Source organism: Eleutherodactylus coqui, chromosome 6, assembly GCF_035609145.1.
Source record: "Eleutherodactylus coqui strain aEleCoq1 chromosome 6, aEleCoq1.hap1, whole genome shotgun sequence".
NCBI classification, from domain to species: Eukaryota; Metazoa; Chordata; class Amphibia; order Anura; family Eleutherodactylidae; genus Eleutherodactylus; species Eleutherodactylus coqui.
The window spans coordinates 152,055,322-152,083,044 of NC_089842.1; the positions used below are offsets into that span (position 1 = coordinate 152,055,322).

Below are 27,723 nucleotides of genomic sequence, written 5' to 3' on the forward strand. Positions count from 1 at the left end.
TATCAAAGTGCTAACGACCACTTGTCCATTGGTGATGTGTGACTTACAGGCAGAGCCTGACAGCACCTGTGATGTCAGTTACCAGCTCTTGGCTCCACCCCCTGATCAAGACTGATGTCATTACAGGTCCTTGATCCTCCTTTTTTCACTGCATGAGGAATTATGGGCAGACTACATCACCTTTCTCCACCCCCACATACTTCTGCAGCCTCAGTTGCTATGGATACAGCAGTACTTAGTCTGGCAGTTTGTACCTGGTTGTGAGACAGCTGCACACCTGTATGGAGACTCCAATAAATAACACCTCACAAATTTACACATAGCTCATGTGCTGACAGGACCTGTGATGTTACTATCATGTCATTTGTCACATGACCTCTGCGCTGAATGAGGAATTATGGGTGGACTACATCCCCCACAAACCCCCATGGGCTCAGTTGCTATGGATACAGCAATAATCAGTCTGGAAGTTTGTAGCTGCACACCTGTGTGGAGTCCAATAAATGACACCTCACAAATGTCCACATACGTAGCTTGTGCTGCATATTGACCAACAACATTGAAGCATGGTCCTTCACCACTATCTCCTGAACATGATGATATGTCATCTCCAGTGCTAATGCCGCCACCACCAGTCCAGCCTTCATCTAATCGTCAACCAGCGTTGGAACTAACCGTCGCTGTCGTGCAAACGTGTCACAGAGCTAATGCAGCTTACATGACACCGCGACAAGCCATGATGTCACCTCAGGTACCAGCTGAAGTTCGTAATATATAATGCACTAACAATGTTATTTTAAAGGGTTTTTACTAAGCTTGTGAGTTATCCTCTATCTCAGTCACTTATATGGGATCACTGGCTATAGCGGAATACAAGCGCTCAGCTATCTCTGGCAGCCCCATTGAAATAAATGAAGTGACAGTGCACATGCTCCAATGCTGCTCTGTGTATTTGGTGGGGATCCCACTGGTCATACCCCCATGAATCAGACGGTAATCATCCCTCTAGTGGTTAGGAGAACTTGCACTCTTGCTGTGATGCCTTTCAGGCCCAATTAAAGGGGTTGGGCTAAGATTTCACGTTAACCTAAAAATTCTGCTACAACACCATTTAATACAACCAATTTATACAGAAATATGCTGATATGTAAGCATCTGGAACCCTCTGCTCTAGAACTATTACAAGCTTGTCACAGATTATTGATGCTTTACTCAAAATAGAGCAACACATCTCTCTCCTCATATCCCAAGATGGGGCAGAAACACTTATGATCAACTTATTAGATATCAACTCCCAATCTTTCAATTGCAGAACGCCAACATAAAGCAAAAACATAGGATGTGAAGTTGTTGAACGTTACATGTCAAGGTCTTTCCTTTTTATTGGTATAGTATATTGCATTGTTGTATTCTTCAGAACTAGAAAAAGAAGAGAGGCATTTGGGGTGCTTTACATGGAAACGTGAGGCATGCATCTAAAGCAATATAAATAAAAAGATGAATAATTAAAGTTAGCTATACAAATTAAGTATTTCACAGCAGCCACAAAACTAAAGTAACTCATTTAGGAAGGGAAGAAGACTGAAGAGGAGGAGGGTAAACTGCATCCACTGTGACAAGAGGTACCCGATCAAACGAGACAGATGCTCAGCGGGAGGCTAAGTACAAATACGGAAATAGTAATTGATGAAGCTGGGCCGGTCCTATTTTATTATACAAATAGAAGTGAATGACTGTCCATGTAATACATCAAAAGGTCTCTACCCTCTCAGCAACAGACACTAGCAACTCCTCTGCTCCAACTCACCAGCAATGTCTGCTCGCATTGTGTTACAAAGTGTCCAGGTCAGAATGATTTTTCTTTCTTTTTAAAGAAGGGATTACTAAATTGATAGTACGTTATACAGAGTGTGTAATGAGCTAGGGGCCCAGAAATATCAGCTATAACGCCAAGACAATCCACATTACCGAATGCTCTGGTAGGCTTGACTGGTGTCACTGCAGCAGCTTCTTGCACAGTTTTCCTGGATAGCTTTCCCCTCCAGGAGGCAGCATGGGCTCCTACCGACAAGGCTGAAGCAAAACATGGCTGGCAGTGGTGGTCCAAGCGAGACAGCCAGGCCAGCCATTCCCTCTCACATGCGGTGACTGCTACCACGTGGCCGTTGGCAGTTAGGTTAAGGAGTGCTTGATAAACCTGTTATGAAGGGTTCCCGATTCTCATTTGTTACAGCATACTTCAACCAAATTTAATTACAATGTGTGTTAGTCTTGCCTGAAAAAAGTGGCTGTAAGTGGGACACCCTGTACAATTTACGCTTCTAAATCCTGAGTATACCAAAGAAAGAAGCGCAGCCATGAAAAGGTGCAGAACAGCGGCTAAAAATTCTCTTTCCCCTTTTTCCATGAACATTTATCACAGAACTGTTATCCATACCTCAGTGGTGCCACAAAACTGAAAATGGTAAGGATCTGTCTGAGTGGCCTTCTTTAGGGTCGGTAGTGGCAGAAGCCACTTCCCATAGACAGCTGTAAAGCCATGTGCAGATTTAGAAATTAACCATCATGAGCAAGTAATAGGATAAAAAACAACAGTGCACAGGGAGAGTGGTGTATAAACAAAAATGTGTATCCATTAGAGGGATCCTACAGCTTTTACAAAAGGGCCAAAGTTTGACTCAAACAGCGTGGCTGCATCTAAGCAAAGTCAATATCAGTGCAAAACATTTCATAGAAGCAAAATTATAATGGAAAGGGCTTAAAAAAAATAAGATGAAACAGAGGCGAAAGATAAATATACATAGTTTTCCAGTCTTTGTAAAACATGAAAAGAATCTTCCTGCCGACACAATGTGACTGGCTGTTAAAAATTGAGTGGCAGCGTTTCCCGCACGTGTACGTATGCAGTCAGGGAATCGATTGGCCACTGCGGTAGGATCTTGTTGGATCAAATGCCTATAGTGTTTACAGCTTTGCATGCAATTATATTCAACCAGCGTCTTCTGCAGCATTTGTTAGGAGCTCACCAAAACGTAGATCATGCTGCAAGAGAAAAACAAAACAACATTTAGGCTAGTGAGCAGAATATTTTATATTAAGCATTTGAAATGGGAATACAGGTCAAAACTGCTTCGGCTGCTCTCAAACAGCCCGCTTTTTACCGCAGCGTGTGACATGCTGCGCTAATCACGGTACAATGCTTTCATTGATTTCAATGGGGCTTAGCAAACCAGCGCTTGAATGCGGCATTTAAGTACTTTCTGATCTATTTTCGTGCGTCTTAACACTTAAAAAAAAACAAAAAAAAAAAAAAACCCACACACCTCATCACGCTCGACAGCGTTTAACGTATCTCACAGCATATAAACAGTTAAGAAATATACACTTATTGCATTCTGAAACTTATCTCATTAGACTATTGGCCCTTATATAGAAGGCTCAAGCCTGGTTTAGACAACGATTATCGCGCAAAAAATCTTTTCAGCGATTTTTGAGCGATAATTATGTGCTTTTTTTTTTTTACAGCACAAGGTGATCGCTCAAATGTTGAGCAATCACCCTGCGCTCAGAGCAGGGGATGCAGAAGACAAGCAGGGCCGCTTGTCTTCTGCATCCAGCTGTTCCCCCCTCAGAGCGTCCGGCTGTTATACAGTCAAGCGCTCCGAGCCGGGGATGAAGAACCGCTGGACCGCTCTGTTCTTCATACCGCGCCTATCTTCAGGGAGCGGAATACAGCTGGAACAGTAGTATCAGCTATATCCTGAAATGAATTCCTGATAACTGATTGCCGATGTTTCGGCATGCTCAAAGATCAGCGACGGCTTAACGAAAACTGCACGATGTCAGAGCAGTTAGATACAACCAATTATCACTCAGAAGATGGCTTTGAGCGAAAATAGTTGTACCTAAAAGGGCCTTAAATCTATGCTTTGTGGTGCCGGTATCAAAGATTACAATGTTAACAAAGACATCATTAGTCAACAGAAAGAGTATAATGAGATAAGAATACCCTGATTGCAGCCATTTCCTTGTCTAGACAAACCTGAAGTGCTTTGAGACTGGTTTGAAGATGTCAATAAGCCCTATGATCAATAATCTTTGTAACCCTTGTATGATAATGCCCTCTTTCTTTCTGTATAACAACTGGCAAGATCTTCAATTAAACAGAATTCTCTCGAATTCTCATGAGATGCGTCTTGATACAACACAGTGCTTTCGTGTTACTCAGATATTGCTAGCAATCTTCTAATCACGGACTTCCATATCTACTAAATTTGGCACCTAGCAACAAGGTCATCAGATCGATACTAGTGTGGTCCGATAACAGTATGCAAACGCTGTAAAATGCATTTGAAAACGCCGCGTGAGAGTGGCCTTAGGCAGAACAGACCTTAAAACACCTACTCTATATGAGAATTTCATACATGTATATACCTACAACGTGTAGCTCTAAGTGCCGTGGAGCCTGCAGCTGTAAGGACATACCTAGTGTAGTAGTCACAAAAGCTGAAGAGCCACAGATTGAAGATCACTGTAGAATTGGAAGTACAGTAGGGGCTCATATCAGTCTTTAAGCAGAGGCACAGTACAGAATCAATAAGTGAAAAGTACTTTGTATACTTCATATGTAATAAAAGAGCCTACAGCTTTGTAATACAGGACCACAGCTACATGCAAAATATAGGCTCACAAGGCCTAGGGGTAACCCCAGCAGGACTAGGAACTGCTGTGGGTCTGGCGACTCCAATCTCTTGAGAAAGCAGCATATGGCAATTCAAATAAATGGCCAACCATGTAATGCATGTCTGGGTTGGGTCCTGCAGAGTAGCTCTACGTTCTGGCCTATGTGACAATTCCCACACCTCTCATATTCCACAATACGGCATATGGATAGAAGTTGCTGAGGTAAGACAACCCCTTTGAGTTTCTGTAGTAGCCACATGCTCATTCATAACATGCCATGGAAAATGAATAGGGACATGCATATAAATATCAAGGGAATTTACGAAACCACCATTATACCTGTGCGCATAAGATCTCTTCAGTCCACATAAACTGCATAAACACAGCACTGAAACATTGACGCAATCAAAGATGTAAGATTTCATGCAGTTCCACATTCAAGAACTCATCACCTTTCGAACAAGCTAATGACTGGTCTATGGAAACCCTTTTTTTCACATAGACATCTGTCAGTCCCGATCTCATGGGGATCCATATGAGGCATGCAGACACTGGAGGAAGTAGAGCGTGTTTGCCACTCACAGATGGCATGTTTCAGGAGCTCCGTCCTCTCAAGTAGCACAGTCTGTATCTTTAAGCCAGTTTGACTGAAAATTGTCTCAGCTCCGCACTTTCTGGTTGAGATGAGAAACATTGTGGCTGATCCAATTATCTCACCAGGCGTTATTGTGAAGTTGTTGTGCTCTGTTTCCATAACTCCCACTAAAGCGAATGAGCGTTATGGAAACGACGCAATACTGCACACTACGCGGTTTCCATAACACAGGAGTTATGTATACAGCGTAGCGCACTGTGCTATATTTCGGTAACACCCATTTATATCAATGGGGATTACAGATATAGCATAAGGCTGCGGCGCTTTGTTTCCATAGCTCGGGGCGAGGTGGTCGGGGGGGTCAGCTGCAAGTTTCGCAACTTTAGACCAAATTTAATGCTGCATTTGTCGATGTGACAAAGTTAGACTAAAACTATACATTCATTATTTTACAAGAACAGATTGAGGATGAGGGATTATAGCATGTCTGTATAGCCCACCGAATAATGGGTCATTCTGTTTGTGTGCAGTCAGTGCAAATACTAACACACAGATGGGAAAAAACCACAAGGTCTTGAAGACTAGGGTTGTAGTAGTCATTGGCCAGGTGATAAAATTGGGCCAATTTTTGCTAAAGTGGATCAAATCCTTCTTATTCAATTTATTAAGTTGACAAAATATTGTTCTTTCTGCTCGAAGCAGAGACACAGGTGTTTTGCAGTTATAAGTATGAATCTGACCTTGATTGGGATTTGAACCTGGAAGGCCAGGTGCGAACAACTGGGCCACCTCTTATACTGTTCAAGGAGGCCCAATTGGAAAACCCGATTTTTACTCCTATTAAAGTTATAATGGAAGTCTGAATCAGAAATCCCAATTATCAATTATTTCTCAAAAAAAAAAAAAAATCAATCATATCGGTCACTCTAAGCTGACACTATTTCAATTATTGCTCAACACTATTAAAGACACAGACTACATGCCTGAGAAGGAGAGCAGAGCTCTCAGAGCATTGCATGTGTAAATGGCCACACTGCTCTGTGACCTCTTCCAGCATCTACAGATGGATCCCATAAGAGTGCGAATGATCTGACACCACCTATGTGAGAAGAGTTTCTATGGAGGAACCATTTGCTTACTCCTCAGAGGGATTAGTTTTAGCACAGTGCACCGTGTTGTATGAAATATTTCTATAAAGAAAGATTTGAATGTATGAATGTGTTATGCGTGCGGTTTCTATGCAAATCAATAGGGACCACATAAGTGAGAGAATGTGGAGTAGAAGACCCTTCACCCTCCGGTCTTCAGATGCATTCACCAGTTTTAGTACAGCTTTCCACAGGCTGCACAGACATCAGCCATTGTGTTGAATTCTTGGACATCCCCTTTACGCAAGATTAAGTAGACGCTGCACCTGCAATACCAGCCTGAGCCACTGCACCACACAATCTGCTTCCTGTGCTGTCCATACTGACAACGGTGCCAGGAAACAGCTGATCGATTAGGATCCCGAGAGGCAGACCCCTGCCGATCATCTACTGATGACCTATCCTGAGAATAGGTCATCATTAGAAAAAAAAAATCCCAAAAAGTCCTAGACACACCATTTAAGCAGTTACAAAAAAAACACAACTTACCCATAAAGATAGTAGAAAAATGAGAGCAGATAAAAAGCTAGTTTACACCATCCTTCCTTTTGACAATATGCTAAAATGTCTGCATTCATAATGGTTGTGGGGTCATAAAGACCAGGGCAACTCATTACAGGCCTGCTCATATACCTGCAAAGAAGAAAGAACATTATTGCACACCAATGAACTGTAAATTATCTAATATATGCATTTTAAAAAACAGATTTTAGATAATTAAAAGGGATTGTCCGGTTGTAAATTATTGATGGCCAAGCTCCAGGATAGGCCATCAGTAGTAGATTGCCTGTTGATCAGCTGTTCGCTGGGCTGGTGTACACCTGCACTGACTTGATTTCAGCAAGAAGCCGACAGCGCCGTTCCCACTGCAGTGGCCCAGCTTGGTATTATAGGCTAAGCACCAAATGAAATAAAATGAGAACTTGCCTGAAATACCAAGCAAGGCCAGTACAGTGGGAACGGAGCTGTCAGCTCAGTCCACAAGTACATTGGCCCAGCAAACAGCTGATTGGCAGAGGCCCTCGGCAACAGACCTCCACCAATCTACTACCGATTGCTTAACTTGAGGCTAGGACAATAGTTGTTTACAACTGGACAACCGCTTTAAACTGCAAGGCAAAAATTATGATACCAAGCAAAAAAAAAAAAGTCTTTACTATCACTCATTGCTCACAAGATATTATAAAGGAGTGTTATTAGGCCTCCAGAGAAGTGTATTCCAGAAATCTGTACTAAGATAATTACATAATTTAAAAGGGTAATACTATTGATGAACCATCATCAGGATAAGTCATCAGCAGTTGATAATGGTCTGTCGCTCGGGACCCCGACCGATCAGCTGTACAGGTGCATGCTCTTAGCACAGCAAATACAGAGGTCAGAGCAGAAGCCTCTGAGCAGACCTCCGTATAGTGGCCGATGCTTGTAACTGCAGGCATGGCTCCCATTGATTTCAATGCAATCTGTGCCTGCAGTTACAAGCACAGGCCACTATACAAAGGTCGGCGTGGAGGTTTCCTCTCCGACCTCTGAGGCTTACAGAACACAATTCCTTAGAGGGGTATTGAATTATGGATGCACAATGGAATTAGATGTGTATCGCAACTGCAGGTGGATGCTTATCTGAAATTACAGCAGACTTTGATCTTGAGCATGTCCTATTTTATAAATACTCCACGCCAGACATAATCTGCACCCTCTAATTCAAAAGGTTACAAAATGTATAGTAGCAGATGTTACAGATAAAGAGGATTTTCATTCTCTACATCTACTGTCTCTGCTCACTGAGAGATCCCCATTGACTAGAGCAGGAAATGGAAAGGTGATATAAGGTCTTATAAGGCCAGAACGACTGGATTAACATTGTATAAATGCTTCCTAAGCCATCGGCGAAGCTCGTTTATCATCTATAGCTCTTACATAGAATAGGTCTACAGGACGCCCCATAGTACCACAGATGCAAAGCACAACCGGCAGATTTGCTGCATATGCCCATAGCTAGAAAGATACTGGTGAGACCGTGCAGGGTTAATTAATCCTACATATCATGTGAGTATTGATCTTACTATACTGGTATGTCTATATGGGATATGTGGAGGGTTTACTGGTAAATAAAAGCGAAAACGTTAGCAGTAGCGCAAATACTACATACAGGCAGGAAGTTAATAGCACAATAATGGCTCTAGACAACATTCCAACTTGTCATCAAGTTGATTCATTTCCCTTTAAAAGGGGATTTCTCTGAAGCAAAATGGAAGTTTTTCACCTGAAAAGCTCAGGGCAAACTGGAAGAACGTTCCGGGACCCTTTACTTTACACTTGGTCGGAGACAGAAATTGTATTTGGCCGAGGAAAATGTTAAAGGGAAAAGGGTATAACTTTGCCATAACACAAGATACTTCCAGACATGTTGGGTAGACTTTGCTTTTGATTGTAGGCCTATGTATATACTTCCTGCTTGATAGTGTCTAGCTACAAGGTAGCTTATCCTAAAAACCCATTTGAATCAAACTATGTAGAGATAATTCAATATATGTTCCTAATGTCTAGCATCATCTTCTACTTCAGTCACACACTAAAAACTGATTTTCAAAGACCCCCAAATATGGCTGCAGGTCAACAATTTTCAATGGCTTAGCCACAAAACCTCATAAGGCTTTCACCTTTCAGCGATCTGATGCAATTCCCAGAGGTAATGTAGTTTATTCTTTCTACAGAATAGGTCTCCATTGTGTAGTGTTGGCCAGGAAGCGTGCATCAATGCTGCCGGCACCTGTAACACTGTGGAAGTCTACTTGTGTCACCCACAGACTGCTCAGACATATTCAATGGGGCCAAATAATTAAGAGAAAGTCTCCGACTCCCTGTTGCGGTGGTCTGCAGCCCATCACCCCCCAGGTTGCAATTTATTGCCCTAATAATCAATACATTGTAGTGTTTTAAAGGGGCACTCCAACAAACAATTCCCACAAAGCACCATGGCGATATTTTTGTACTCCACTGCTAATTATCCATAGTAAAAAGTGTACAGTAAAGGCCCATTTTTACATGGAGCGATGATTGCTCAAAAAAAAAAAAAAAAAAAAAAGGGGCTAAAAAGCGATCATCATTGTGTCGAAATGCGTGCCCATCGTGCACTGCTAGCTGACTGTTAAATTGAGGCCAACCTAAAAATTGTCGTTTGGCCTTATCAGACGTTCTCCGCGATTAGTGCTGATGGCATTGTTTCCTGTCGGAGAACAAAGGAACTGAATGCAGATAAGAGCCCTCCGGCTATTAACTGCATTCAGCTAAAGGCTTCATTTGCACGCTAAATAGCTATTAAGTACCTGAGTAGCTACTTAATAGTTTATGCAAAATGATCGCTCAAAGCTGTCATTCAAACTGTAGCGATCTTTGAGCGATCATCGCTCAGTGTAAATGGGCCTTCAGGAAGGAAAAGGTTTAGATTAAAGTTAAACAATGCTTAGTTATTAATACAAATCATAGAAATGCACCTTACCTCCAAATATGGTACGCCAGAAGAGGCATGTTTAAACTGAGCGTTAACCACTCTGCAGCACATAGAAACATTACACAGAAGAACGCATGGATGAGATACTCCGGAAGCACAAGCTGGAAGAGAAGAGAACATTTATATCAGTCCCACAAATATCTAGCCATAGACGCACACAAGCCCCCTCCCCCCAGCAACAACCCCACTGTGCTTTACAATTCCCCTTACCTGGCCTTTATGTCAATGTATCAGTGCTGGGGCCCCCCACAACAGCAGTACGGCACATCCCAGCCATTTCCTTTACATGATGAAGTCTTTTTTCAAGCAGCGCTGATGTGTCAGGCAAGCACCACACCTTCCCTGCATACATTACTGGCTGTAAGCGCTGTACGGGTTATACTCAACCCCCTGCAATTATTATAGGGCAACTCCACTTTTTGGTAGGTTTTAACCAGGACATGCAAAAAGATGCATGTACGATCAAGCCAGTTTCAGATTGCAACGGTCTTCAGATAGGTCGATACATTGGATGAAAGTTAAAGGGTTGCCGGTATAAAAATGTGTTTTTAAATGGCCAGGCATGTGATAAACAAAAGAATCAGTACTTACCCCTCTTCTCCTCCAGGGAAACAGTGAAGCATCTTGGTGAGCATCCTGCTATAAACAGGTCAGATGTTTGGAAATAAAGCAGGGGATTTTTTTGACTTTTGCTTGGTCACTCCGCTGACTCCCTAGTCCTGCCTACTTCCTGTTTCGGTGAGTATCCTGCTGTCAGAGGTCATCACAAGATCACCATTCCAAACTTCTGGCATCATGGCGCCCAGGATGTGAGTGCTCACGCCCAGAGAACGGATGGTGACACTGCAGCACTGACCTGACTTCGGGTCTGTGCCAACAGCAGGATTTTCACTGGAGCTGCTCCCAAGTTTCCCAGGGGAAGAATCGAAGTACTGATTATTTGGTTATCTTATCACATGCCCGGCCATTTAAAAACAATTTTACCTTCAGACTCAATTAGTGCAAAACTAAATGATGTCCATGCACATTAGATGAATGAATGTCGGCCAAACTCATCTGCTCTGTACTGTGGTGTCACAACTCTTCCAACCTCAGGGTAATGAATGGTCAGACATGCTGAATTTGCATTCAGGGAAGACGAGCTGCTGATCGCTGAGCACCGTTCTAGGCTGTAGCAGCAGGTTTACAGGATGGCACAGGCCGATAATTCGTCAGCAAGGAGACCTGGAGCCATCGGAGGGCAATTTACAGGGAGAGGAGAGGATGAGCTCTTATGTTTTTCATATGGGGGACCCCTTTTCACATAAAAGTTTTAACTTGGACAACCCCTCTAATAGTTCTGCAATAGCATTTACAGCCAGGATACGTGGACAAACGATCAAACTAATGATCATTCACCTCCATAAGTAGATTCTTGGCACAGCAATGCAGAAACCCGAGTACAGATGGAACCATACCCCAATATACAGTTGTAGCCTGCACAGATACTTGCTGTCACTACATGTCAGGCTCATAATACACCCATAAGGCAAAAAGGATTATTTCCCCCTCTCAATTCTGGAACACAATTATGCCTGAAGTTACAAAGATAACACTATATAAGTGAATGCAAGAAACAGCTGTAAGAGCCAAAAGGCACCATGTTACATAATATGCAGAGAGTATCACACACTATTGTCAATACTTTATATTGTACTGATCCCAAGATACATCCTAAGGCTGGCTGCACATGACCCGGTCGGATCCGCATCAGAATACGGCTGTGACCCCAGCCGGCGACTCCATATACCTGCAAAGTATGTGATGCGGATGAACGCGGAAGCTCGCCGTCAGTCATGCGCCGTACAAATTTTACATTTTTTCCCCCCTTCTTTTCAACAGTTGTATTTCCCGCGCTGTCGCTAGGCGATGATACTGGGATCCACAGCCCAACCACATGTTAAGTGTGTATGGGCTGCAAGTCGGACGGCCTCCATTACCTTTAATGGAGGCCGTCCACACGAGTTTGCAGCAAAATAGAGTATGCTACTATTTTTCCCTCCATTCACGATTGTAAAGGAAAAAGCGGAAGTACATAAATTTCAATCTACGCGATTTGTTGCAGCTCCTCCGCACAGACACTGATCACAGATTCCGCAATACGAATCTGGTCATGTGAAGCCGGCCTAATATTACACTCCAGAGCTGCACTCACAATCCTGCTGCTGGAGTCACTGGGGAAGATTTATTAATACTGTCTAAAAGTTAGTGGAAACGAAGACCAGATAGTCTAAAAACACATCTGCACCACAATGGCGAATGCTGAATGATAAACTTGGTGCACCTTTAGTCAGTTGTCCAACTTTATAACACTTATTGGTTGCTTTAGGTCGCTCTCACACGGGGTGTTAGCACAATGCCGCATTTGAAACCGCAATATTTGCAAGGCCCCATTGAGATCAATGGGAGAGTTCTACAGGGTTTAAGCGTGGTGTTTAAAACACTGCGCTGAACACTGTAAAAACAGGCTGTGTGAGGACAGCCCAAGTTTGTTCACAAAAAAAACCACTTAGGCCTCCTGTCCACAGGTGATTTTTCACAGCGTTTCCCGCTACTATGGAAAGCGCAGCCCGCTGTCCACGAGCGGAGGATCATATCGATTCTCTGCTTGCGGGATTTAAATTGTAGCATGCTGTGATTTGCCGCAATTCTCTGCAGTGAGCCCATCTGTCAGATAGACTCAGCGCGGAGAGCCGTCAGCTCTGTCCTGCACCCCAGCAGCGGTGCCCGCGGGATAACGCTACACCCGTGGACCGGAGCATGATCACATTTAAGTCAGATCTCCTTCCCATCTTCTTACCAAGCGGAACAGCAGATTATTTTTTTGTTTTTTAGGGCGGGGGGGGGGGGGTTATTGCATTTTAATCATAAATAGGTTTAATACTTGATGTGTCATTATGCACCAAATTACAACATAATTTACAGCAAGGTCCAAGCACAATAGTAAATCTGCCCCGCTGTTTACATACGTAACATTACTTATCCTGTACCAATCCCACGCCAGTATTATACCCAGAGCTGCATTCATAATTCAGCTGGCTTCAGAGCTCAAATCTCCTGGCATCCCTTCTTGTTTAAGCAGCATTCCCATCTCAGTTTTTCAGAGGAAACTGTAGCAATAGCTAGCTCTAATTCACTTGAACAAGAGCTACATAAACCACGCTAGGCTGAAGCGCTCAGCTATTTCCGACAAGTGGCCAGCAACAGACGGCCAGGCTTTCACATTTCGGCCATGAAAAGCCGAGATGGAAATACCCCTCTAAGCGTCTGCACAGGTTTTGCTCTTGAGATTTGCAATCTGGGAAACGTCCTTTACAGCAGGTACTGAACAGTAATTTGATGTAGGAAAAAACTACAGGAGTGCTGCATTAGGGTACATTCACACATCCAGCCTAAAACCTTGCATCAGCTTGTGTAAAGGCCATTTAACACTTTGCAATCCAATTTTGGATTCATGGTTTCCTAGGGGTCTTTCTTTTTTTGCCATTTTACAATGGTGCCATCTGCTGGCTAGAAAGAGTACTGCAGTATGTGACATGCCAGAAAGGCCCCCGACAGAGTGGCCAGTAATATACAGTAAGAATATCTTCCGACATCGGAGCTGTAAGGTTTCCATCAGAATGTTGGAAGACATCAGACAGCGGATTGGAAAGGGTTAAACGAGCACCGATCTTGTTAATGGGTGCTCATCAAATAGCACATATCTGCCCATGTGGAAGCCCCCTGAGGGATGTTTTGCTAGTATTGACTGCAGTGATGCCAAATTGTGAATCACTTCAGGGATGTACCAATGTTCCCTTGATGTTGTTTGCACTTATGGTGCAAACCAAGATTACCGAGTGACAATCTCATTCCTCAAAAGTCGATGGATGGCTGTGCTACAGTTCCTCTGACTACTATGAGGAATACAATCAAACCATTGCTCTTCTTAACCCTTTCCAGTCCAATGTTGGGTCTGCCCCGACATAATCATTTCCCTCCAAAGCTCCGATGTCGGGGAAGGCCCGACACTGCAGTGCAGGAGTGCATCTGCACCCGATCATCAGACACATCGGGTGCAGATGCAGTCCTGCACTGGTCCTCATCGAGGACCCCCGAGGAGAAGGCAGAAAGGGTTTTTAACCCTTTCTGCCTTCTCCTTTACACATTACATAGCGCTCAATTAGCGCTATTCAATGCATAGAGATTCCGGCCGGCGATCATGTGACCGCCGGTGTTACCTGACCCCCGGCGGTCACACGAACGCCGAGCCGGGAGCCTGCACCGTGGGGGAATCTGCTTACCTGTCCGGTGTCTTCCGCATTCTCCCTTCTGTCTCTGGGCTCGGCAATCATGTGACTGCTGGATGCCACCGCCGAGCCGGCAGGCAGAAGGAGAATGTGGAAGACGCCGGACAGGTAAGCAGGCCCCACCATGGTGCAGTGAGCACCTGCACCCTCCTGAACTCTGTCAGATCAGGAGGGTGCAGGGAAATGTATTTTTTCTCACCCATTCTCCCCAGCTCCAATTTATTTGGAGCTGGGGAGAATGGGTGAGAAAAAATAAATGGATTGGAAAGGGTTAAGCACAGTCTGCCACTCCAGAACATGAAACCTTACAGAAGTGTGGCGGTTTTTATTCTAAGTGAGGTCAAGACATACATCCCTCAAATCTGGTATCGAAGCAACTCCACAGGTAACAGATCATCAGATACTGTAAAATGTAACAGTCAAAGCAAAAAAGTGTTGCTACTGTGGTGAAAACATAAAATATCTATCGTCCAACTAAGAGGGTCCTAAAAATTCTATTGCAAATCAGCAGTGAGTTATTGCAGCAGCTCACAGAGGGATCTGTAATAGAAGAACAGCTGGGCAGGCAGAAATGGCCTAATCCTGCAGCAGCAACTGCATTGCCACCTAATCTCTACAGATGCAACAACTGAGCGGGGGGTTGGGTACGAAGAATGACCAAATCTACTTTATTTCTTTAAAATAAACAGAGATTTCTCTTCCCTTGAATGCTGGAAATATATAGAGCTCCCCGACCCTTCGGAGGGCAGAACAATCCCTGGTTCGTGCACATTCCTGTGTTAATATCACACACGACTCTCCATGCATATTAATAACCTCACAGTGAATAATAAGATGGCAAAGCAAATGCAAAAGTGACATCAAGTCTTGTTTTAGAAGTGTGACGATGACAAGTGAACTGGACAAACTGTGAAATGCCTTCTGCAGATTTCTATGTCCTTGCTTTCCATGCAGTGCAGACGGCTGTCTGCATGTTATTCCTGCATCACAGTACAAGGGTCCCAGACACGGACCTTTCACCTACACAACAGTAACACTTCTATAGGCTACCTAGCAGTGAGATCTGTCAGTCAGTAAACTGTTCTCTCCTTGGTTAGCTGCTGTGTTATTAGTTATTGATCCAGCAGGGTTTACCAATATTTACTTTGCGCTTCAGTTCATCACTTTTGAAGATCACCGACTGCAGTTACTCAATGGTTTACACCCAGCGGCTGAAAATGTACCCCAATTGTGACCTTTCCTGCCCATTTAAAGTGCCTTACTGCTTTTCGCCAGTATTAGGCATCGGGGCACACTTGTGTAATTGGGTCCATGTTCATTCACGGACCCATTATAGCCTATGGGGCTATGTACACTACTGTTATAGGTCTGTGTGGAAAAAAAAAGGCCATCACATGTCCTAATCTTGTCAATATGACAGACGAGAATTAGGACATGCAGATGCATCTCAATGTGCGGGCCATCTGTATATTGAAGAGCACAAGTGTCTGATGCAAGTTGCACCCGAGGCTCTCTGGCTCAACTCAAGACACATGGCATGTGTGTTCATGGCTTAAGTTTGTATACAGCTAGAACTGCCAATTGCTCGTTGCCAATGTGTGCACGTAGTGTGGGGTGGTAGGGGAAACTTTTCCCTATCAGTCATGGTAGCATTCAATGAGGATCTACCAGCTGTAAGCTCAGTTTTAGTAACGACTTACCTTCTTGAAATAATTCTACAGCATTACCTTAGAGCTCTGCATTGTGCCATTCCTGCAAATTTATTGCTAAATTGACAACTGGGTGTTACCATTCCCCTTGTCAACAGGGAGTGTTCCTTTACAACCACATCAGTGCTAGACTGTGTACACACCCTACTGAAAGGTAACACCAGTTGTCAATTAAATTTTGCATTTTCAGGAAGAATTACAGAGAGACAGCCCAATGCGGAATTGCAAGAAAAGACACTCCAGAAATATTGGAAATATTTGTAATTATTAAAATATATACATTCTGAAGAGCCAACAGCTCCTCTTTAGGGTTCTTTCATGGTTTTTAAAACAATCCTAAAAAATTACAATTAATTTCATGCACTTTTGGTAGCATTTTTATTCCCTTTTTCGCGTGATTTTCGTTTAGATAAATCTATAGGAAAAAAGTTTAAGAAAGAAAAAAAAAAGACCTGGAAAATGCTACCAAAAAAAAAAAAAAGCATTAGGGATAAATATGTGTGAAGCCACCCTTTAGTGCATGTTCACACATGGCATGTCTCAGCTTGAGTGACAAGCCTCTCCCTATAAGCAAGACAGAGAGCCATCAATCAAGTCTACCTGGGCAGTGGAAGACTGAATCCAACAGGTTCAATCCAAAGGTGCCTTTATACAGGCAGGTACATCGTTGGCTCGTTCACATTCTCTGTATAAGTGAATGAGAAGGACTAAACGATCTGTATTTAAACCAAACAATTAGCGCATGAACCAACAATGATTTTCATGCTTATATGAAATGAACAAATAAGTGAATAACTTATAGCTCAATCATGAATCATGTTTACACTGAACAATTACCATTCATTTAAGCTATAATTGTGCAAAAGGGCCTTAACTGCATGTAAATGATCTATACGATGAATGATCTTTAATGATGGGACAACCCCTTTGGCTGCTATTTTTTTTTCCCCAGAGGGGCGTTTAAAAAAAATGGAGGACCCTGAAGGCAGATAACAGTTTTTCTTTTAAGTTGGCAGGCAAAATCAAGTTCTTCCATGTGAGAAGGTAGACTATGTAAATCTAAGGATGCAGATGGATCAGGCATGTCAAAAAGGAAAGAAAAAAATACATAAGGTGGGAAAATATCCATACAAACAAATGTTCCTAACAACAAAATGTGGGAATTGAACAGTGAAGGGAATGTACACACCTTGAGTGCAATTTTCACCCTTTTAATCTTTTTCAGCTTTTCAAATGTCTTTGTTTGCGACAAAGTAAAAAGCAGATTGGAAGAATGTTAGTGCAAGAGCCGGCGAGAGCAGAGGGAGATTAACAGCCAGATCACGTACCACATCTCAGCTCAACGGCAAAATACAAACCAGTCGACCTGAAGACAACTGCCCCACTAAGCAGCGCATGTAGGCTGCAAGTACAGCTAGGCCATATTTACAGGGTCCATAGAGTGTTGAGCTTCTCAGGCACAACTCGCATCACACAGAACACGGACACCGCACCTTTGCATGTACTAGTCACAAAAAAAGAAAAAAAAAAAAAAAGGACATGCTACGATTTTTCTAGCTCACAAAAAAAAAAAAATCATTCAAGTAAATAAACCCATTGCAAACAAGATCTACCTTCATGCGAGTTTTGTGCGTCTCACAATGTACAAAATTCACACGAGAATATCGGCCGTGTAAATATGGCCTTAACAGTGTCAGGTTTTTTCCCCCCAAAATGGGAGGTGTTATAGGTTTAGCACTTTACACTGTGCAGTGTGAGTCAACAGCAATAAATCCACTGCCACATGGATGAAGTTGAAGGGGTTAAAAGGAATGTGTGGTTAACAGACAACATTCCCACTATAACACCCACTCAGCTAAATTAACAGGAAGGCACAGTAGGTACTTGTCTTCTGCTGCCACGATCCAGCACTGCAGCCCCACTGTGTTACAACTGTGTGTTGTGGCAGTTGATATCACCAGAAGTCACCTGACCACTGCAACCAATCAGAGGCTGCAGTGTCACCGCCTATTCTCCTGGCACCAGCAGTCACATCCTGCGCTCCATGTTGCCAGGAGTTTGCAACATTGTTGCCTCTGATTAGTGGCAGGGGTCAGATGACATCATCTGCCACAACAGACACTAGAACCACGGTGGGGCTGCAGCGTTGGATCGTGGTGGCAGAGGACAGGTAAGCATTGGGTCTTATTTTAGCACAATGGAAGCTATAGGGGGAATGTTGTCCGATAACAGGACAACCCCTTTAAGTAGTTTGTGAGTCCATATAAGGGATTCTATACATTGGTTTCAGTTTAAGAGCACCTCTAGTAGTCTATAAAATATCAGGGAAATGCATTAGCAACAGTTCCCTCATATACGGTTATTGCTGGCACCGACCTTGTTATAGACACCAGGATGCTGTAATTTGGATCATAGGGAAGCCCCTGGACAGTCTGAACCCACTAAATCCAGCTGTCCTGCTTTCTTTTCAGAATATTTCTGAATATCTTCAGCTTGGTGAAAGGTCTGTCACAATGAAAAAAAAGGAGGATAAGCAGCTGCCAATATAGCCCCGCCACTTCTTATCCTCTAGGGAAAGGAGTGATCAGAACTATGTTCTCCCTATGAAGAAAGATAAATGTCACAAAAGGCTTGTTACTGAGCTACATGTCCGCTAACCACTCATCATCCAAAGTTATAAAACTCAACGCTGCTAAGTGGGACAGTTCTTCGGTCATGACAACACCACCCCATCCTTACACAGTGTGATGCAGATGCCACAGCCAAGTATCACCAATCTTACAAGAATGGAGAGTGACAAACAAGAGTAAAGGACATCATTGGTAACTTACAGGATTGAGTGTGTTACACTGGTCTATAGGATTTTTGTAGTCTGTTTTCAGTTCATCAAATGCGATTATCTGGAGAGGAAAATAAATAAATATATATACAGAAAAGTAATTTTCACCAAACATGTTTGAAGTTTTCATCCAACATCAATACTACAACCCAAACATTGCAAATTACTTATTTATCACACTGTTGCTCCCATTTGGCACAGCACAAGTGGGGTTGACTTCAGCACTAGCTGATGTGGATAGCAGACTGCAGGTCTTATCTTGCATTGCTCTAACTTCAGGCTCTTCTCTTCCTTCTGTATTCCCCTGGTTGCTGAATATCAAGTCTTCTCCCTCTTGTATATTTCCTATTGTGCTACCTTGCAGCTGAGCCTTTCACAATGGGTCCCCAGTTATACCCTGGTGCTGGAACGGAGTGAAGTGGCACTACAGGCCTTACCCGTGGGCAATGAGCTACGATCATCACATTTTGGACCAGTAGGTGGTGAGCGATTATGTGGGGAAATATATAACTACACAATATATTGCAGATTTTTACCACATGCTTTCAATAGGAGTCAAGTTTTATATACTGGAATTTAGGGCTTGGAAATTTGGCCTTAAAGGGGTATTCCCATCTGGGGAATCCTGTTTCAAGGTGTTCAACATTGCAAAACAATGCACTCACCCATAAGAGGGTTATTTCCAGAATACACCATACTCCAGATATTGATTCCTCTGCCATCTGGTTGTTTACTGCTTGTTGCCAGGAAAACAGACCTCTTCTATGGAAAGAAATAGCGGAGGCGGGCAGCCCTCCGCACTTCTTAGGCCTCCCTCACACAGGGAGTTTGCAGAAACGCAGCATTTACTGCAGATTCCGCCTGATTTCAGCAGTGCTGACATTCTTTATGCCAGCTTTTTGGCTGTGTTTTCAGCACAGTGAGAGAGCCTTACTCCTTTCTTTCATCTAAACCTGATGGCCAGGATCTAAGGACCACATGTGCACTAGCTCCTGGCCACCAGAACCGCTGTGCTCTGCCATTTCTTTTCATAGAAGATGATGTGGTCCGTTTCCATAGAAACGAGCCGTAAACAACCAGAGTAATCGATATTTGCAATATCTGGAGAACGGAGCATTTTGAAAGTAAATCTTATGGGTGAGTGCATCGTTTTGAGATTTGAAACACATTGACAAAGGATTCCCAAGATGGGAATACCCCTTTAAATGTAAACTTCTGATTTCTTTTTTCCCCCCACTCTCTTGATCTCAAATCTCCTTTTCCTTTTTTCCTAAACAAAAAGGAGGTAGCTTTCCAAGTCTTGTGTGCAATGCAGTTACACTCAAAATTCACTAGAGGGACGAGCTGTAAACTTGCACAATGGCATAAAATGATGACATAAACAGATCAAGGCAGATACAAAAATAGGGCGGCTCAGAAGAACTCGAGAGCAGTCCACGGGGGTCAGTGCTACCTCACACGAGAGCCAGCCAATGGGATTACCATGTAGTTCAGACCCCCTCCTCAAGCAAAATACTACTTGTATCAGTGGTGCCCATTACTGTCACCCCCCACCACAATCAGCCAAGTGCAAGGCGTGCCTCAAATTCTCAAGTGCAACTCTCACACAGACACCGAATGTCCTACTCTTGTCCATGAATCACACCAGAATAAGTCATGCTGATTTTTCATCTTATTTTCTTACCGTCAGCCCTGACTACTGATGATATCCGCCTCTCTACACTGACAGCAGGCTGGAGGATCAGCGGGGATCCCGAGTGGCAGGTCCACGCTGATCAACTATTGATGACCTATCCTAAGGACAGGTCATCAGAAATCATGCCTGAGAAACCATTGTAACTCTAACAGAGGGCAACATCTGCTCGGAGTTTGCATCGCCTTCTGTAGTAGGAGGAGTCTCACAAACTTTGAGAAAAGAAAAAAGTTTAGATTTAAGGCAGTTGAGGCTAATGGAGCATCACAGAGACGGAGAACCAAGGTTTGGTTTCTCCCCGACTGCCGGTGATCGGAGGAACACGCCCAAAAGGTACCTTCACACCCTTCGTTCTGCCTTACCTACCGCTGTCAGCAGTTTTTCAGGGCTAAACCTGCTGACAGACTCCTATAAACAGGAAGATTTTACAAGTTTTGCAACTTTCTAATACATGTCAAGTGCTCATCGTGTGGAAGATCTCTGCTTGCTGTCAGTATCTCTCACAATGGAAGGTTTGCTACAATTGTATCCAGCGTTAGACAAACCCAAGCTAAAACCAGTGTTCCTAAACCAAGTACCCCACATGCCCTCAAGTAAGTCTAGGCCTCCCCCACCCAGGGCGTCGCTGAAAGCACCACGATTCCACCATGTATGTACTGGGGTACACGGGGAGAAGCTGGGAACTAGACAGTCTGGACTGCAGGCTGATACAATGTATCAGTTTGTTACAATGTACATTGTATCAGTCTGCAGTCCAGACTGTCTAGTGGTAGTCCTTGTTACTCTGAAGAACTACAAGTCCCAGGCACGGCTGTCCTGCAGCAAGCGTTATGTAACAAGAGGACATTAGCCCCATGTTAATGACCGGGCACTGACTGCTGGGAGTTGTAGTTCCCACCGCGGGAGAGCAGGGACTAGAGAGGAGGATACTTGGAGGAAGTGTGGACCTTGTCCGGAAGCGCCGCCGCTGGCTGACAGGGAGGGGGGACAGCCAGCTCACCCCGCCGTCACCCGCCACCTCGTCAGGGATACTTACGTGCCAAATAGCGAAGAATATGAGCGCCGCGGTGAGCAGCAGAGCCAGCATGTAGCAGAAGGCCGCGAACGTGAACGCCATGTTCAGTCCGGGGAGCGCAGGAGGAGGCGGCCGCCGCGGGGGCTGCTGGGAAAAATCATTCACCGGCTGCTCGGCCTGCAGGGAGCGCGCACGTAGCACCAACTAGAGGCCGAGCCGGCGCGGCAGCTACTAGGCCACGCCCACACTGCTGTCAGCTGACTATTGCACGAGCGGCAGTGCGACGGCTCCCAACAGAGGGGGAGCTTTTTGACACTGTCTGAAAGCAAAGCTGTCTTGGTTGCCCGTAGCAACCAATCACAGCGCAGCTTTTATTTCTTATACTACTCTTGAAAAATGAAAGCTGCCTTGTGATTGGTCAGTAGGAGGAACCCAGATTTTCTTTTAGGGTGCGTCCACACGTTTGCCGCAGACTTTCCACAGCAAATCCGCATTTTGGTGCGAATCCACAGCAGAGTTCAGCTCTTCAGTTTAAATTCAGTTGAAGCAATGAAACCTCCCGCAGATCCGCAACAAACTTCAAATCAAATGCTGTGGGTTTTGACACAGATTTTGTCGCAGATTTGCTACAGAATGTTTCCGCTGTGGTGGTTCCACTACGTGTGAACGCACTCTTAGATAGTTTTGCGAATCTTCCCATCCTCTGCTTACCCGTCCACAGCAGCTCAAGAGCAACTTTGTGCTACTGAAGTGCGCACACAAAATACGCGCTTGCGAATGAACCTACCGAAATTAATTGGTTCTATTTTCTACGTCTTGTGCATGCAAAATTTGCATGCGCAACTACGTTGGTGTGACACAGGCCTAACTTATAGGTCTTCCCTGATTAGAGCCCTTCTTCATCCGCCATGACGACTTCCAGTCACGCCTCGTGTTTGCAGAGTTTGGCGTCCAGATGTCTTCCGCTCGTTGCTTTTGCAGTTCATCTCCACACTGTAACCCTTGAAAAAAGTGTCACATGACAGCAGTTCCCCATTTAATAAAGCTGCTTTCACACACGCTTGTTTCAGCCCCATATTTGATTATGTTTTGTGGGTTGTAAGATGAAGCTAACATCAGTCTGCGCATTTAATGACAGGGATGTATTTTTTATGGTCACTTTTTTAAAAACGCAGCGTGACCTATTCTTTTCCATTTTTGTCTCAATATTGCCATTTTTTTCTATTCAGAAAGTACAGATAAGTATTTGCAAGTAGAGAATAAAATACATGAAAATAAATACTGATGATATACGGTTGTAATGTCATCTGCATTACCGATAAGTTACAATACGATTGTCCAAAACTGGCCTAAAAGTATGTAATGGCCCGTTACAACGGGGCTTCTCCATAACTGTATGCATGTCTATGTTACGTTAGTGTCTTCTGTGTTGCATGAATAAGTGTATTGCATAGCTGCAGCACTGAAATGGTTAAGTGTTTGGTATGTGAGCTGACTGTCTGGAAAATGTATCCGTTTGTTTGTCACGTGACCTTGTAATATATATGTGGATGCGAGGTGTGTGCAAGTGAGTTCTGTTCTGCAGAGTGCAAGAGAACCACGCAGGAACCTTCAGCCCATGTGGCCCAGAATCGAAGAGGCTGAAAGCAGAGTTTGATGGCTGCTGGGGACTACTACCCTCAAGTAAAACGACCAGTTGCCCGTCCGTTTCCGGAGGTTGTGTCTTAAGCAATACCCGTGTGTGTGTGATGATCTATTCTGAGGATACATCATCAATAGTATTTTCGCTCAAAAACTCCTTTAATGAAAGTATGTCCCACTATGTGCCAGCTGAATAAACATGTCCCATAATGTATGACCAAACCCCCAGTAAGGCCTCATGTCCATGGGGAAAATCAGGCCCGCTACGGATTCTCCATGGAGAATCCGTAGCGGGTCCCTCCTGCCCTGCGGACATGAGCGCTGAAAAGAAGAATTAATAAGAATTAACTTACCCGCAGCGGACCGGGCACCTCTTCTCTTCTTCACGGCCGGATCTTCTTTCTTCGGTCGGCGGATGTACTCGGCACGTCGGCGGCGAGCCGCGCGCATGCGCCGGGCACATCCGCCGGGCCAAAGCAAGAAGATCCAGCCGTGAGGAAGAGAAGAGGTGCCCGGTCCGCTGCGGGTAAGTTATTCTTATTTTTGGTCTCCCGCGGATCCGGACGGCTTCCATAGGCTTCAATAGAAACCTGCGGGAGCCGTTCCCACGGGAGACCCGCATGAAAATGGAGCATGTCACGTTTTTTTTCATGCTCCATTTTTTTTAAAATTCCCTTTTATTGACCATCCGCGGGTATTTATCTACCTGCGGGTGGTCAATGCATCCCTATGGGGTGCGGATCCGCGGGCGGGAGAAGAGTTAAAATCCGCTGCGGATTTTAATTCTTCTTTTGCTCGTGGACATGAGGCCTAAGAGTGCTTTTACACAGGACGGGATGCCTGACAGTCGTCCCAGCAATGATTGTTCCTGTGCTTCTACACAGGAATGATCGTCACTAGTGAATCAGCTCGCCCGCCACCATTTGCAGCCAACAAACAGTCGCTCATAGATGAATGACTGACTGTTTACACGGGCAGATTCGTCATTCACTTTTTATGCATGCATAAACTGAACAATGAATAAGTTTATCAATTGTTCCCCTCATGCATATATTTAGTCTGAGCAATAATAATCAAATTTCTCGGCCCATGTAAAAGGGCCCTAAGGCTTACGTCTTTGCCAATGCACCTACAGTCACTTATAAAACGTTTGAGGGTGCATTTACACGATTTGGTGGGGACTTTCTACAGTTGAAAAATCTGCACCAAAATGCAGAGCATTGTGACGATTTTAATGCAGATCCCCAGCAGACTCAAGGCCCATTTAGATGGGATAAATGTCAGGCATATGATCGTCCCCGCATACAGTCGCTCCCGTGCTGTTGCACGGGAGCTAGTATCGCTGGCTCACAGCGGGGCGGCTGCAGGAGATTTCTCTCCTCAGGCTCCCCAATCCCTCTCCATTGAGTTAACATAGCGTCTGTTCATTACTGGTTTATGCAGCATAAACTATGGACAATGAGCTTGAACAATAATCATTCAATGTAAATAGCAGCCGTTCAGTATTGAGCAGTCGCTATGTTAAGTCAATGGAGAGAGTCGGGGGAGAGCAAGGAGTGAAATCTCCTGCAGCCACCCCGCCCCCCTGCTGGCCGCTCTGTGAGTGAGCCATTGATATAGCAGCACGGGAGCGAGGACACACACGGACGAGTGTCAGGCATTGTTGGCCGACATTCGTCCCATCTAAATTGGCCTTTAGAATCAGAATGGTAGAGATGGAAGGTATCTATTAGTATACCCAAGTCTTTTCCACATGTGCTGCTGCCTACTCAATTCATCCCATTCTGTAAGTACTTTTTTCATTTTTCTTGCCCAGATTTCTCATTGTTAAATACCATTCTGTTAGTCGCCGCCCACTGTTCAAGCTTGTCCAAAACATTTTGAATCCTCTCTCTTCTCCAGTGTTAGCCATCCCTTCTAGCTTTGTGTCGTCAGTAAACTTGATAAGTTTTCCCTCAATTCTCTCTTCTAGATCATTTATAAAAATGTTGAACACCACTGGAGCTAGGACAGAGCCTTTTGGTATCCCACAATTGAATGTGCAGCCATTTATGACCACTCTGAGTACGATCACTCAAGCAGTTGTGAATCCACATAACAGTTGCCTTGACCATATTTGGTCATTTTTTCAATATGGAAAGTACAGATAGTCCCCTACTTGCGAACATTCGACTTACGAATTTCGCTAGATACGAACTATCTGTACAGCACAGTATGATGTAATGCTATGGCATTACATCATACTGTGCAGGGACCAGACAGGCTTCTATCAAGCCTGATAGAAGCCTGTCCGGTCACATCGCGGTTGCTAGGCAGCCGGGGGCCTTCTGAAAGGCCCTAGGGCTGTCTATGCAGAGCGCCTAGCAAGCCGTGCGCTTGATAGGCACTCTGCATAGGCAGCCCTGGGGCCTTTCAGGAGGTCCCCGGCTGCCTAGCAACCGCACAGCGTCCCGCAATCTCATCGTGGGACGCTGTACAGTTCCCCTGAATGTCGGGCGCAAGCTGTTTCTTACAGCGGGCACCCGGCGGCAGCAGTTCTGACGAGCCGCGCCGCTCGTCAGAACTGTTAACAGTTCCGACAAGCGCCACGGCTCGTCGGAACTGCTGCCGCCGGGAGCCCGCTGTAAGAACAGCCAGCACCCGACGTTGTATGGAGTGGGATCCACCCGCGATCCCCTCCATACAAGCATTTGTTCGACTTGCGAACAAAACGGACTTGCGAACGGGCTCCCGGAACGGAACCTGTTCGCAAGTCGGGGACTAACTGTATGAGATATTTTGTCAAATGCTTTACTAAAGTCAAGATATACTATATCCACCGCGTTTTCCTGATGAACCAAGTTGGTGATTCTGTCCTAGCAGGAAATTAGATTTGTCTGGCATGACTTGTTTGTTACAAACCCATGCTGGCTCTGGTTAACTACTCAAATCTCATCCAAGAACTTGCATACATGCCGTTTTATAATCTGTTCAAAGATCTTCCCCAGTATAGAAGTTAGGCTCACAGGACTGTAGTTTCCTGGGTCCACCTTCTTCAAGTTTTTTGAAGATAGGGACAACATTTGCCCTTCTCCAATCTTCACCCTTCCATAGGGTGCAGATTTTGGTGCAGATTATACCACTGTGGAAAATCCCCACAACATCTGCTAAAAGAGCAGAAGTGCAAGCACCAAGACATGTGTTCAATTCCACCTCCACAAGGGAATAATAGCCTTTCCATTATCTACCACAAAATAATATTGACGCCACACGTTATAGCCCCCCTGTGGCCCCCAGAAAAGAACTACACCCCTTGGGCATTTCCTGGGCAGTATCAAAGAGGAGGATAGAATCATAACTCTGCCTATTCAATTATGAGCAAGTGCAATGAAAATTAACCCATTAATGAGCACCCCATACATCCTTTAACGGCAGCTGTTAAGGAGCTTTATTCTGCAGTGTCATCTTTCGATGGCGGCTGCATCAGAAGTCTGGCGTGGGTCTCCCATGCCAGAGGGACTGTGTGCTCGGTTGTCGGATGACAGCCTGGCACTCGCTCTACTAGCAGGGACTGAAAAAAACATAGCTCTCCACTGTTTATAGGGCATTGCGACCACGGCATGTAAAAGGTTGACAGAGGGAGGGGGCTCCCTCGGTCACCCATCAGACCCCCACAATGTGATCACGGGGTCCTGATGGGTTGTTATAGCCTGCAGCTTTGCCAGCTACGGTGGCCTATGAAGCTCAGCCTATGGCTGAGCTTCATAGGCTTTCTAATGCACTTCTATACTGAACTTTGTAGTGTATTAGAAGAATGATAAAAGATGTTCATAGTCAAGTTCCCTGGTGGGACAAAAAAAAGTATATATATATTTCTTTTTAAAATCACGTATGTGGTATCCTTGTGTTCATAATTACCCAGAGAAAAAGGTTGGTATAGAAAATATATGGCAAAATTAGGTATCTTGCCTCACAGAAAATGGAATAGAAAGTGATCAAAACGTTGCATGGATCAACAAATGGTACTATTGAAAAGTTTAACTCATTCCACCATACAACCTTCCCCCCTCCCCCCCCCCCCCCAAAAAAAAAACCCTTTCACAGTACTATTAACAAAAAAAAGAGAGAAAAAAATGTAGGGGTCTTTGAATGCAGCGATGAACAAAAAATACATTTTTTTTTTTTTAAAGTGAAAAAGCTGCAAAAGAAAAAAAGAACTATATAAATTAGGTATTGTCAGAATTGTACTAGCCTACAGAATTAATTTAACATTATTTATACTGCACAGTGAGCGCCGTTAAAAATAAAAATGCCCGAATTGCAGATTTTATTATTCTTGCTTCAAGAGAAAAATGGAATAAAAAGCAGTGTTACATTCTCAAAAAATTGGATAAACGAAGACTATAATTCATCCCACAAAAACAAGCCCTCATAGAGCTCCATATATGGAACAATAAAAATGCTATGGCTCTTGGAATGCAGCAACACAAAAGCAAATCTTTAAAAGAAAAAAAAGTGTTAGTGTACAAAAATAGCAAAACATTAAAAAGATGGTGTAAACTTGGTATCGCCAGAATCG

General features: G+C 44.1%; 1 protein-coding gene across 1 annotated transcript; it reads right to left on the bottom strand.

Annotated features, from left to right (window-relative positions):
• Positions 1-1,342: 1,342 nt before the first annotated feature.
• On the bottom strand, positions 1,343-21,735 carry CNIH1 (cornichon family member 1). Its single transcript, XM_066607995.1, has 5 exons — positions 21,546-21,735; positions 18,809-18,877; positions 9,929-10,041; positions 6,916-7,059; positions 1,343-3,042 (listed from the first exon to the last, which is right to left on the bottom strand). The coding sequence occupies exons 1-5, from the start codon at positions 21,624-21,626 to the stop codon at positions 3,015-3,017; spliced, it is 435 nt and encodes a 144-aa protein (XP_066464092.1). The 5' UTR covers positions 21,627-21,735; the 3' UTR covers positions 1,343-3,014.
• Between the last annotated feature and the right edge of the window lie 5,988 nt (positions 21,736-27,723).

Bases quoted from the DNA above. Each gene is read 5' to 3' on its own strand.
- CNIH1 (XM_066607995.1), bottom strand. From the start codon at position 21,626: ATGGCGTTCACGTTCGCGGCCTTCTGCTACATGCTGGCTCTGCTGCTC. The intron at 7,060-9,928 runs GTAAGGTGCATT...TCTTCTTTGCAG, and splicing joins CTGGCGTACCATATTTGGAG to GTATATGAGCAGGCCTGTAA. The intron at 3,043-6,915 runs GTAAGTTGTGTT...TTTCTCTTGCAG, and splicing joins TTTTTCTACTATCTTTATGG to CATGATCTACGTTTTGGTGA.